General features: G+C 40.5%; 1 protein-coding gene across 1 annotated transcript; it reads right to left on the bottom strand.

Annotated features, from left to right (window-relative positions):
- Nucleotides 1–4,552: 4,552 nt before the first annotated feature.
- Nucleotides 4,553–12,843, bottom strand: FBXO7 (F-box protein 7; the record flags this gene model as incomplete). Its single annotated transcript, XM_010018524.1, has 8 exons — nt 4,553–5,302; nt 5,629–5,666; nt 6,338–6,514; nt 7,421–7,513; nt 8,639–8,722; nt 9,838–9,979; nt 11,360–11,587; nt 12,561–12,843. Coding segments are annotated over 8 exons (1,450 nt in total), but the record flags the coding sequence as incomplete, so codon positions are not given.
- Between the last annotated feature and the right edge of the window lie 681 nt (nt 12,844–13,524).

Raw genomic sequence — 13,524 nt, 5'->3', positions numbered from 1 at the left:
GCACGTTGGGATTGTCCCAAGCAGGTAATGAGCAGTGTAAGTCCTCCCTGACCACATCCAAGACTTATTCTGGAGAAGACAGAGATGGATCTTTGGTAGGTGTGCTTTTGTAAGAATGAAGCTGCGTATGAGCACATAGAATCATGGAATCAGCTAGGTTGGAAAAGGCCTTTAAGATCATAAAGTCCAACCTTTACTCCAGGACTGCCAAGTATACTAGAACCAGGCAAAAAAAAACCAAACCAAACCAAGAATGACACAAGCATGACTGGAAAAAACCCACCCTGGGTAAATCAATATATCTATGGCAATTTCTACCAGCTGAGAACCCACCTCTTACACTGTGCTCTATTTATAACACACCTAATGCAGGTGCCAGCCCCCATCCCACCTCCTCAAATTTCCTTCAAGTTTTGTCCACTACTTTAGTCACATACCATGCATACAGCTCCCAGGCCAGACTTCAGGCTTTGCTCTTCCCTTAGCAACTTCACTTTGATGGCACTTCAGAATGCTCCAGGAGGCAGGACATCAGTAAGTTAAAAACATTTGAGCCAATGGTACAGATCCTTGCTGTCACTTAAACAGGGAGATCCGCAAAGCACCAGCAGCATTTGCCAACTTGGATCTTATGATTCACTGGTGGGAATAAAGCCAAACAAGCAATTCCTTCATGCATAGCACCTGTAACTAACATCTAAATCCAATGCAGTCATCTGGAACTTGTATGACCTACACCTGAGCAGGCCTTCACACGTATAATGGCTTTTGTGACCTGTGACCACTTTCAGGCTAGTAACAGCATAGCTTTTCCAGGTTGGAAGGCTCTCAGGAGACTCATCTGGATCAATGATTTATACCTCAAGTTCAGTATTACAGAACCACCAGATTCCCTGATCTCTTTTTTCTTTTTTCCCAGTTCTGTGTTGTCCTTCCAGGTTTGCTAAGCAGTTTACAATGTAGAATCATAAATACATGTCATTCAGAAAAAAAACAGACCCTGCTGTTCTGCAGTCTCCAGGAACAGTAAGAGTGACAAATGGCCTTGAGCAAGCACTGTCCCACTGGCAAAATCAATAGCAGATTAACCAGCTCCACTATATGCAGAGGAGGTAATACAACCCTGGAGGGAGAGGATTTCCTTCTGTAACACTTCCCTCAGCATGATTTATGCCTTTTCCTACTAAACAGTCACCAGAGATAATGAAAGAAATAGAAGTTTACTGCCAGAATCCTCAATTGCTCTATCCCCTGGATCTTTTTATGCCTCTCACCAACACAATCTATACAAAAAATAAGTAGCTAGTGACTAGTATGGCACAGCCCCGTAAATTGACTCTAGTTCATCGCCAAAACCACAATGGTTGGATCATTTGCTGATGCTGCATTTTAACACAGCACGGCTGTGCTCCAACAGACCACAGTAACAGGATAGCACTGTTGACTTCACACCCAGCAGTGGCTCAGATCTCTTAATTTGCCTTCAGCTCCTAGCTGTCATCTTTCTAGGGACAAGCAAACAGGATGGCATCCCCATCCTCCTAGCTCCAGCTTGCAAAAACAAGTGAGAGCAACAGGCACACTCAGGTTAGTTTGGTTACTCCTACAGATCCTGAAAAGCAACTTCAGTTCTAGCCACAGAAAGTGCTTTAATGAAAACACTGAGTCAACTTCCCAAATCAAAATGATGAAAACTCTATACTGTGTTCTATAAATGTTCCAACAGTACACTTCAATCTACAACTATGATGCTCACATACTAGATGTGTGGCTAGCAGGAGATTCACAAATGCATCATCACATATTTGGGTTATCACCTTTGGGACAAGGTTCCTATTCTAAAATCCCTATAGTCTAATGAAGCAAGGGACAGAGGAATACAAAGGGTATATTCTCTGTTTGTATGAATGGGGAACTAAGGTGTACCCAAGAGGTATTCAGGTACTTAAATATAATAGCTGGAGTTAGGGGCATTAAGAAGGCAACAGGAAAGTCAGTGAATAGAACTTACATTTAAATCACAGGGCAGACAATGCCCCACAACAAGCCTTGGGATCTTTCTCACACAGCTGTGAAAATGGAGCATCTGGTCAGAGCTTCCCTTTTGTCCTGCATGCCTTAATTTTCTTCACCTGGGAGCCAGGAAACATTAATAATTTGTTTGGATCCAGCCCAAGGAGCTGGATCCACCTGGAAAATCAGCTTCTATTTTGCTGTTTAGATACAGCCTGAGAAACACAAACTTTCTTGTAATACCTAGGTGTGGTATTTCCAGAGGAATGTCACATATTCCCATGTAACTACAAGTCTTGCATAAAGCTAAGGCTCAGAAGAACAGCAATCCTGCTTGTAACTGCAGTGGTTATTTTCCCCTTTCACTATTGTCAGGCATGTATGTAAGACCTTACCCCCTACATTAAGTCCCAGTTACCTCATCTAGTTGCTTTAAGTTTCATGAAGAAGATAAAACAATAAGTAGAAAAGCCAAGGACTGTAGTTACTTATTTCCAAGTGACTGTTAGTAGCAACCTTAACAGGGCTGGATATAGGTGAACAGTACAGGTAAGAAACACCCACCTTCTGGCATGTCACCTTTTGTGATTTCTCTTCTCAAACAGCAATGACATGTATACCTGACTTAGGAGCTGGTGAAAAAACAAAACAACAGCTAGTTTTCAAGTATTTCCTATATTTAGTCTTCTAATTTTATACTGTTGGTCCTAAGACATTAGAATAAGTCACATCCCTTTATCTTTGGCCCGCAATAACCTTACTACAATGTGAAACAACAATGAAGAAAGGGAAGGAATATCTTCAGGTCACTTAGTGGTTTATCTTTAAAAAGGTTAAGCTCATTTCTCCAAAAACAAACATCCAAATGACAAAATCCAGGGTAAACAGAAGCTAGGGCATCAGCCTGGCAGATGTATGACAATGTCTTCACGGCAGAGAGGGCCCAATTACAAAGCAGCATGGGGCACACTAGCAGAGCAAGCGATGCAATTGTCATCAAGGCATCAGTACCATTGGCATGACAAAATTAACGTATCACACACACACACACAGAGATCATTGTTCCCAGAAACTGCTTGAAAAAAGTGAAGAGCAAGTTACAAATTATCCCTTAAAGCTGTATAACCTTATCTGAGTATTATGTACACATTTCTGAAGCACTCACCACAAGGACAAATGGTGCAAAACCAATGCAGCACAGATTTCCCTTTTCATTTTTATAGTCAGTGGAATAAAAAGAATCACTGCAAGCTCTAAGAGGCCTGACTATACACTTGATTTCAGCCAAAATTCCACTGGAACAAGGCAATTCAACTGCAGGCAAATGCTAAAAAGTAAAGCTGATCTTGGTACTGAAGGGAAACCAGCATCCCCAGATTCTTAAGTGCTTAATTATGGCAGGATTTGCACTGATATGCCATTGCTGTGAAGTAGAAAAGGGAAGAAAGAAGCAATACAACTTCTGACAGCAAAATAAGGTATTGTATTTTACTTCCACTGGAGTTAATAGCAAAAACTTCCTGGCCCTACTAAAGTCAACTGATTTTATACAAAACAAGATGATTAATCACTAAAACATCACCTGAAGAAGCACGTATTACTCATTAAATAGCTTGTATTTAACAGGAAGTGTCATTCCATTTTCACTACTGGAATTTCAAAAATATTTTAGAAAATGGTATCAGCTGTCACAACAGTCATCAGTACAATTTACATTTACAGGAACACTGAGGTCACTCCATCTTAAAAAAATATGTAAGAAATGAGAAGTTCTAGCAAAGTTTAGTCATTCCAGTCTTCCTTTAATTGAGCTCCAGCATCAGCCTGCAGATCTGATCAGGCAACTTTAACAGGGGTCTTGTTAGTTGCTCATTAGTTAATAAGACAACACTTGAAAGGTGCTCATAAATTGCTACAACACATTTCCTCTTGGCAAGATATATTTTGATACTTAAGTAACAGAATTAAATGGTATTTACTGCAGTAAAGTGAGAATTGATTCCACTTCTGCTGGGATCCCATCTCCACTGCAACCGGGTCAACCTATTCAATTCCTTAAGTTAGGCAGGAGGAAAGATTTATTTTTGCACCAGTTTCAGTTCACACACAGAAGTGCAGCCATGTATTACAGCTCCATTTGTAAAGTCAAGGAAGAAGACAAGTTTTGCTGCTGGTTCTTTGTAAAATTGCTCTGCTTCTGTTCAGACTTCTGAGTTGCACTGTAGCATGACTTTACTCAGTTGTTTGTAAAACAAATTGATTTGTGTTCTAATATTTCCAATGTAAAGAAAACCCCATCCTTGTATTCTTTGTGTATTAAGTAACAATACAAAAATGCTTTTTACCTAATAAAACATTAAACGAAAAAGGAAACATCTTTGAAAATTTCCAAACCCACATCTACCATAACAGTGGCAGCATCCTGTTCTACGTGGAACATGGTACGTTTCTTTGTTAAAGATTATTAGCCAGGCAGATTTAAAATAACTTTTCCTGGCAGTTTAATAAAACTCTTCAAATGAGACAAACAAGTATAGGGTTTGTATTTAAAGTGCTCTTTATCTGATGCAGCAAATTATTTGGCCGGTATCCTTCTGGTCTCCAAGTAGCACTTCACAGATGATTAAGGGCAAAGGGGGTGGCAGGGAAGAGCAAAACAAACTGTCCTAAGTTGTAGCTCTGTGAAATAGACCTTAGTGCCAGGTGGTACAGTACTACCAGAGCATAACACAAACCCAGCCTTTGTGGTTGAAACATTACCATGCACGCGTGTTCTTGCTACAATCAGAAGAGAAGGCAGATGTTAGTGCCTGGGATTTGCAATCTCCTGCAGTTAGAAAGCAAGCTCAGGGACTAGAAAACTCACTGAAGGAAAATGCAGCAATCAAATGAATGCACGGCGAATGTCCATGGGGCGGCCCCGGCTGGGTCTAGGTGGAAACCTGTCACTGGGACCAGCTCGTCCTGGAAGTGTGTGGTTTGCTCCTGGCAGAGAACCAATTGGGTCAAAATGTGGTCTGAATGGAGGAAACTGGGCCGGTGCTTCTCCTGGGCCAGGAATGAGTGAGTTAATTGGGTCTCCAACATATGGAAGCGTTGGTCTTTCATCATATTCTCCACCAATGATCATGGGGGGATAGATTGGGTTTGATGGGAATGGGTTGGGAGGAAAGGGATTAGGATAGAATGGGTTGGGATGAAAGGGGATTGGATGTGGTGTAGGGGGCAAAAACATCATATGCCTCCATCTCAGGGCCTCCTTCTTCTGTTTCAACTTTTTCTTGTATAGCTGCAGACAGAAACAAAGACATCTTAAAGCTCTGAAACTGCTTTGCATTCCAGCTTCAGCAATAGCGTTCAGTTCTGCAGCAACTCCCCCACCTCCCAAAGGCCAAACACAGCATCAGTGGAAGACCTCTAACACACAATTTGGTCATGCATCTTACAACTTGTTGATGCTGTGTTCTCCTACTCCAACCAAAACTCAACACGTACACAGAACACCACAGTTTTAAACTAAAATTTAACTTAACTACCTCCCAAAGCCTTTGCTTTATTCTCAAGTTAGCCCATGGAGACTAACCTCCAAGAGATTATATTAAAAAAGCCACTTACTTCTTTCCAGTCTGTGTCACGAGGCCTTGCAATAGGATCTACAATGAGAAGTGAAAAATTAAGAAGAGCAATCTGTTTTGGTTTTAAGTAGTATTGATGCTACAGATGCTCACAGCCTTGTCAGAACTCAAAAGAACCAAGAGATTAAAAAAAACATTTTTGGTCAATACATTTTTTATAAAGACAAAAGCATCTCAAAAAAAATATAAAGCTCCAGGACCATTCAACAGGTAATCTACTTGCACACCTACTGTACATAAAGCATCACCTCCAAAGTTGCTAAGTAGAGAAACCCCCGGAAACACTGTCCCATCTTTGATTTCTGACAGCGCTTCCTCTGATCACCTTGTTTCTTCAATATCTTGTAAGAAACTCTAGCAGGAATTTATATTCACTTCCTAATACCTGCAACAGCTGGTACACCAAGGTAGCCAGGGAAAAAGATGAAAACAAGGGAAGTCTGCACCACACAACGGGAAGAACTATGTGGTCCACCACTAATGGCTCAGCTGACTGCCAACAGTTCTCCTGACAGAAAACTGTGCATCCACCTGAATTGCACCTGACCATCTGTACGGTCAGCATCGCAAATGATTGCATTTACTCACAGCGTTTAAAAATGAGAAGTGGTTGCTCTTATCAAAATCTGTCAGACCTAACCCCTCTGTTCACATGAGAATGTAACTAGAAAAACGCATCTCAGCATTACCTCGGAAATCTCGCAGATACATGAACCTCCACAGAAGCTGGTCATTTGTAGCTGTGTAAAGGTCACGGCAAACAGCAGAAAGAGAGATGAGTGAACGGACATCAAGAAGTCTGAAAATCCGAAGCTTGAGCTCAAGAGGGAGGACCACTAAGCCAAACACATCTGGCAAGTTCAGAGCTACCAAGTGGAGAAAACAGAAGCATTACATAAGCAGTGCAGAGTTTACTCTATTTCTAAAGGCCCTAAAAGAAAGGGCATTATAATCTTTGGCTTAAATCATTTCCCTTTGATGCCTGAGTTACATCAACTTTCTTAAAAGTACTGTGACATGACTTCTTTTAAAACAGATCTTTTGCATTTACAGAGAGCACGAAATAGGGCAGATGGCACTTTATACTGACTACTATTGGCCACTAAGCCTCAGAAACATTCCACACACCTAACAAAGGGATAGCTAACAACAACAAAAATAAGACCTGCCCAATTTCATGAGCCCACAAAAAACACATTAAATACAGAGCACATAGTTCACACAAAACCTTCCCACACTGAAGTCTAGAGGGAATTCTACTGAATAGTCTTTAAAGCTGAGAACTTTCATGGCAATATGTACGCGGAGAAAGCCTGGCTTCCTACTGCTGCACAAACACCAGCTTGGGTTACTTCCTACCATCCTTTCCAAACCCTCAATGACCTGTTACCGAGAAGGTTATTCCAAATATGATGCAATATAAATTCTTCTGCTTTGCCAAAGAAATGGATCAAAACTACTGCCACAAAATTATTGTGATGTGATTTTTCTCATCACTGAATGTGGAAAACAGTCATTCCACTTCAGTCTCTTAAGTGAGACCAGAGCAATCAAAAATTAAACCCAGGAAATTATCATTATATTAACATTCCCTGAGAGCCAAAGATTAACACAGTTTCTTTAGAATGTATAGATTATTTTATGCTTACTGTTTATATACCCATCACTGAACAGCTGTTTCTAACACTCTTCCTTCAAGGCTTCAGATAGACCCCCTTCCTTCCATCCTCAAAAGTTAAGTACCATCTCAAATTGTAAATATGTTCTCCTACCTTGTCGGGCAGCCGCCAGAAGAGAGTAAACCAACTGGTCTTTAAAGAGACGGGATACTTTCTGAAGATCTTTGTAAACACCTGCAACCTTTTCTATCAAAAGAAGAGAGGTAAAAAGCTTAACTTCAGGAGGTTATAATGCAAGAATTATGTAAAAGCAGAAGAATTATGGTTTTCTTATAAGCAGAACTGTAACCCGCTTGTAATCTTGACAAGAACAGCTCTGCAGTTAGAATGTAATGATCATGCAATAAGTAATTCACTGACAAACTACAGACCAGTTCCACGGTCAGGTGAGGCTTTCTTCTGGCCTTAAAAAGCACCATTAAAAGAAATACTTGAGTTCTTCCGAAACAAACCAACTCTGAAGCTGTCAGAGCTTCCTTTGTCAGATGTCAAAGCTCGCATGTAACATGCGCCTACGTTGTAAACACTGCAAATATTAATTTTTTTGACAGGAATGGTTTTCCACTCTGTTCTCTGAGGAAGCTGGAGCCAGAAGACTCCACCATTACACCAGATACGCTTCAGCGCTCAGTTAATTCTTCCAAGGCCTTTTAGCTAGACTTGTACATCACCAGCTGGGGCCACCCAGGACACAGTGCAGGACCCTGAGTCAGCCTCAACTGCTACTAAGCTGTTCATATACTTGAGAGAACAAAAGGCTAGTTGGGTCTGTACTCACAAGGACACAGTATCTATCTGACCTTCTCTCCTCCCTCACCTTAGTTTTCCCTCTAATTCTGGTATTCTGGAGACACCTATGTGGTCTGCACATTTTCTGGCAAAAAGAATGTAACAATTATGGTGCCAAAACAAGAGTGTAGGGACTATCAGCCTCTGAAGTCCTGAGCTGCCAGGCTTAAAGGGGGGTATAATGCAGCACTGTTGTCCCAGAGATCCACATATGGACTTAGTACCTCGTAAATAACAAGTATATGGGCCAATGGATGACTCAGGCTTTGCAAGGTTCTCTCCTCACACTGTTAGTCTAACAAATTTAACTTGTTTTAACAACAAAATGTGAGTAAACAGATACAACCTGAATTTCTTCTAACACAAAGCTGTAACTAAATTAAAAGGTGACCACATTTTTATTCTTTTTTTTTTTTTTGCTATTCTGTACCTATTCATTCCTCTACTGAAGTTCACCTTTACCCACTGCGTCACTTCTTTACTTTTCAGTTTACTACTACAAGTATCATAACTCAATCATACCTGGCTCCTGAAAACAAACAAAGGATGCTGGCAATAGCTGTATTCTCTTAACACCTTTAATCTCTTTGTTGATTTTTAATGTTGCTGCAAATACAAGAAGAAAAGACATTTCAAAATTTAAAACACATGCGAGATGACAAAGACCACTTCATTAGTGCCTTACTCCTTGGTGGTGTTCAATTTTGCTCCTCAGCAGATCCCCTCATGGAAGATATGCAACTAATAGCAAGCAGCTAGACAAATAAAAATTCCAGAAAAACAACGTGGAACTTAAATAGCAGGGAATACACAGAGATCTTGACAGAAACCAAGCACTGCCTTCAACAATTTTATCACATGGGAAGAGATGTAACACAGCTATAAAAGCTATACAGAGAGCCATTATTATAACCCAGTCATTAAAGAAATACTAGCTAAAGACTCAACAAGCTTACTATATGAACACTATATGCATAGTAGCTATAACCCTGTCCTAAAACTAACCTTAACCTCACTTGGTTAGAACGATTTGACTAGAATGCATGTATGTTCTGGGAAAAACATAAGTACTCATACAAATAGGCACAACCAGTTACAAATTTTACATATAAATGGGGAGAAAAAAAATTAGGATACCTTGAAATTAGAATCAAGTTCCAATTTAATATTAGTTCTGCAAAAATGTGGAATTTTTCTAATGTTCAATAAAATATGAAAAAGGTAAAAAAGACAAAAATACCCCCACCAAGTGATATGGAAGTTGCTTCAAAAAATTAGACCATGGTTAGTGTGCTACGGAAAAAAATTAAACATTAAAGCTAAAGAATCAATAGTCTATAAGTTGTTTATAAGTCTTGCAAAGAACATGGGATATGACAAAATACTGTAGCAAACCTACTTTTAATATTTGCCATCGTATATCAAAGTTCCTATGAAATGACACAAGAAAAAGATTTCTACAACATTGCAATGAAAAGGACAGCTGAATCCCCTAACGACTGATCTGTTATGATTAGAGGGAGAGAAGCAGTTAACACTGAGACAGGAAATGCCATCAGCATTAGGAAGTGCCAGCTCTTGACCTCAGCAACACCGATCATCAAGTTACAGTTCTAAACAGCGTGCACAAAAGCACATTTAAGTTTTCTCTCACTAAACAGTGGTGACATTCAGTGTGTATCCACTCAAGCTAACTTAAAATAAAAACTCAACTAACTTACCATTAACAGCAACAAGATCTCCCAAAGGCACACAAGTCAAACCAGCAGAACCTTCTTCACAAAGGGGGTGCGTGTACTGTAGTTTATAGACACCATTCCCTCTCCATTTCTCTGGCATAGATACTGCCTTGGTTTCTGTCCCCTAAAAATGCAAAGAGATAACACACTGACACACTTCAGCCGCATACCAAGACTGAAGGGTAAAAAAAAATAAAAAAATAAAAAAAATAGGATTAAAGGTTAGGAAATGTCAGAATTATGCTTGCAATTCAACTCTTAGTTTAGTTCCAGTGCACATTATGACACAGACTATAATTACAAGATATGAGCACATGTAGTGACAGGAAAAGGGGGAATGGCTTTAAACTGAAAGAGGGGAGATTTAAATTAGACATTAGGAAAAAATTCTTCCCTGCGAGGGTGATGAGGCGCTGGCACAGGTTGCCCAGAGAAGCTGTGGCTGCCCCATCCCTGGCAGTGTTCAAGGCCAGGTTGGACAAGGGGCTTGGAGCAACCTGCTCTAGTGGAAGGTGTCCGTGACCATGGCAGGGGGTTGGAACTGGATGAGCTTTAAGGTCCCTTTCAAGCCATCTATGATTACATACTGTTTCCCCAAAGCGATAGCAAATCTAATGTGAAGTTTAGAGATTTTTTTTGTCCTGCCCCGGTTTCTGACAGGAAAGGTTGTTCTCCGAGCACTTACTCCTATTTCTTTTCTGTCATCCATTCCAGTATTCTGACAACTTCTGCATGTACGTTAACTTGCTGAATGAAAAACATGTTGTTGCGCCTTTTCTCTGAACTTCAGATGTCTGACAGGACTTGAAGAACCATAGCTTGAAATTAATTTGAACATCTGAGCAGACTAACAGTTTTTCCTTTCAATTTCAGTATGAAAGGATGGAATCACAGAGGGGGATAACAAAACCACAAGTGCAAATAGACTCGATCTTTCCTCTTAAATCTGCAAAGCAATCATTTTCCCCACTGCCAAGCCTACTCATTGACATGAACATTCTTCCCAGTGGCAAATATATTCGTCAGATAGTGTTTCAGGCTGTATGAATGCAATCAACTTAGCAGATTTATTAAATTGGTATTGGCCAACCAGACACGTAAAGTGACCCCCACACGTACTTAGTCATCCTCACTGCAAGAAAGGACACAAGAATTTAAACATCTTCCATGAGACAGTCTTTTTTTGCATATTCAGCCACACATTAGTAAACATACAATGCAAATCTGAAAATCTAGGGGAAAAGGTGAATTCATACACAGTACAGACGTACCGCCACAGATACTCAAGCACGACACCTCTGTAGGTTAGCGGAACCAAAGCCTAACTTAACACAGAGACTGGAACTCTATAATCTCCAAGGTCCCTGCCAACCTAAACCATTCTTATGACTTTGTGACATACAACGGCAGATCTTCAGATGCATCCTGTATCACACACATTCCCATGGTATTTCACAGCTTTCTCATACTGACCAAGAAATCTCCTGTTTGGTTCTGCACCTACCTGAGGTACATAGCCTGTCTCCATCATTAGAAGGTGTAGTAGAACAATCAAGGCATCAGTGGCACTGGTACACTCAGCAGAAAGATAGAGCATCTCTAAGGAGTGCGGTATTTCACCATCAGCAGCTTCACTGCACAGCATGGGTTCGGAGGGATAGGAACCTGTACCCTCTTCCAGGTCAACATCTTCTGGGACTAATCCTGAAGGAAATTCTAGGCTGGATCCTGCCTTCAAGGGAAAGCAAAACGTAACTCTTCAGAAAATGACATCTATATACATCAACATTACTAGCCTGCTTATTCAAGTCTCCTGTACTTATTTCCCCATACATATTGAACAGATTCATTACACCTCCATTTTCTCGTATCCCAGCTGGAGACCAGGATTATACAAATAGCCCCTCTGATTTTTGATATTTGTAATGCAATCCCTCCATAAAAGAGTCTGTCACGTTACTGAATATACTACCTGAAGACAAAGTGATGATGTATTAAACCTTCATTAGAATTTTTACAACACGCACAGGAGCAATTTACTCACTACAGTATCACCATTTATTTAAATTTAGCCAACATGTATGGCAGGTAACCAGAATAACTTGGGCTGCTTAGAAACACAACAGGCTTAAATAGCTGGGGAAAAAATTATCAATGTAGTGGTTTTATCGTGGCTTCCTTCCTTCTAATAAAATCATACCATATTATCACATTAACGGATAAAACCACCCACAGAAAAAAAAGAAGTGGTGAATGAAAACTGTAAGTAGATTTATCTAACGGAAGGGTCATGAAAAAAACTGTCTAAAGGAACTGTAGCTACTTCTCCCCCATATCCATGCCCCGTGGCATAAAACACCCTTACGAGGCTGGCATGGCCACCCACCCATGGAACTTCCTTTCTCACTAACAGCAAAGCACATAGCCCCAGTTAAACAAATTTTCAGACTTCCAGAGCTCTTCTACAATGACTGTTACTTCAAAACTTTCTTGCCATCTTCAACCACAGTTTCGGAGGAAGATGTCAGAATTCTTCATCTACATAAACAGGGAACATACATAGCCAAATAACTGGCTATGTATCAGACAAGTATAAGGAGTCAATACTCTGAAGATATTCTCTACTGTATAGAACAGCATCTGACACTGAGAAGACTTCCTTTTTTTTTTGCCTTGTGTTTACAGGGCAATTCTTACGTACTTACCCTCTCATCACTCTTTTGAACTTCCACCTGAGCTTTCTGGTGGTCAGACTCCTCATTCTGACCTTCTTTTGGAGTGCTGGCCTGACTTTTGTTGGATGGCTCATGACCATTCTGAAGCAGGGGGGAAGCAGAAGAAGAAGGAGGTAGGTTGGGTTGTCCATCTGCTTCTTCTAGTAGTAAGCATATCAGATCTCCAGAAACAATCCCATATGAAGCTAAGGTTTTCTCATCTTCTGTGAGAGCATCTTTTCTGTTCAATGTTATTAAAAACCTGGTATCAGGACTGCAGAATGAAAAAGGAAACATGATTGACTGCACCTGGGTAACTGCACACAAAGGTATACTACAATAGTACTGTGCCATGGGTTTTAATGCATTGATAGTTAGCTATATATTAAAGGAAGAATGAAGAAAAAGTTTGGTATTTGATTACTTCCCCCATGTTTTTCTCGAAGCAAATTTTAAGTAGCTGTAGCTGCTTGGTAGGTGTAACTTCACTTACAGCAACTGTTCATAAAACAATTACCAAGGAAAGCAAGCAACTGGCCTACAAATTAGAAGGTATCACACCTGGCAAATAAATAAACTACTGGCTGAGATTATTTAAGAACAAGACAATGCTGGAGACTGGACCACCTTGCTTTCTCATTAAGAAAAGCATTCATTTCAAAAGGCCAGTATGCTAGTGACAATTAAGGGTAATAAGATGCTTCAGGGCAAGCACTTAGAGTAAAACCAAACAGAAACGAAACTGGTTAGAACAGAAGCAGCTATCCAGTACCAGCTATAAAACACACCCACTGTGGCAAAACAAGCACTTAACTTCAGATTTCGCCTGTCCGCACTGCTGTGCGGCACAGCGCGGTGCTATCGGCGTGTTTCACTGTGAAGCCTTAGCACATCACACCCAGCTACAGGGGAGCACTTCCCAAACGCAGTTTCGCTTTCTAGCCCTGCAGCCACC

This window comes from Nestor notabilis, unplaced genomic scaffold (genome assembly GCF_000696875.1).
Source record: "Nestor notabilis isolate BGI_N333 unplaced genomic scaffold, ASM69687v1 scaffold5457, whole genome shotgun sequence".
In the NCBI taxonomy this organism is placed as follows: Eukaryota; Metazoa; Chordata; class Aves; order Psittaciformes; family Psittacidae; genus Nestor; species Nestor notabilis.
Note: the sequence above shows the minus strand (reverse complement) of the source record. Positions and strands in the feature narration are given on the sequence as shown.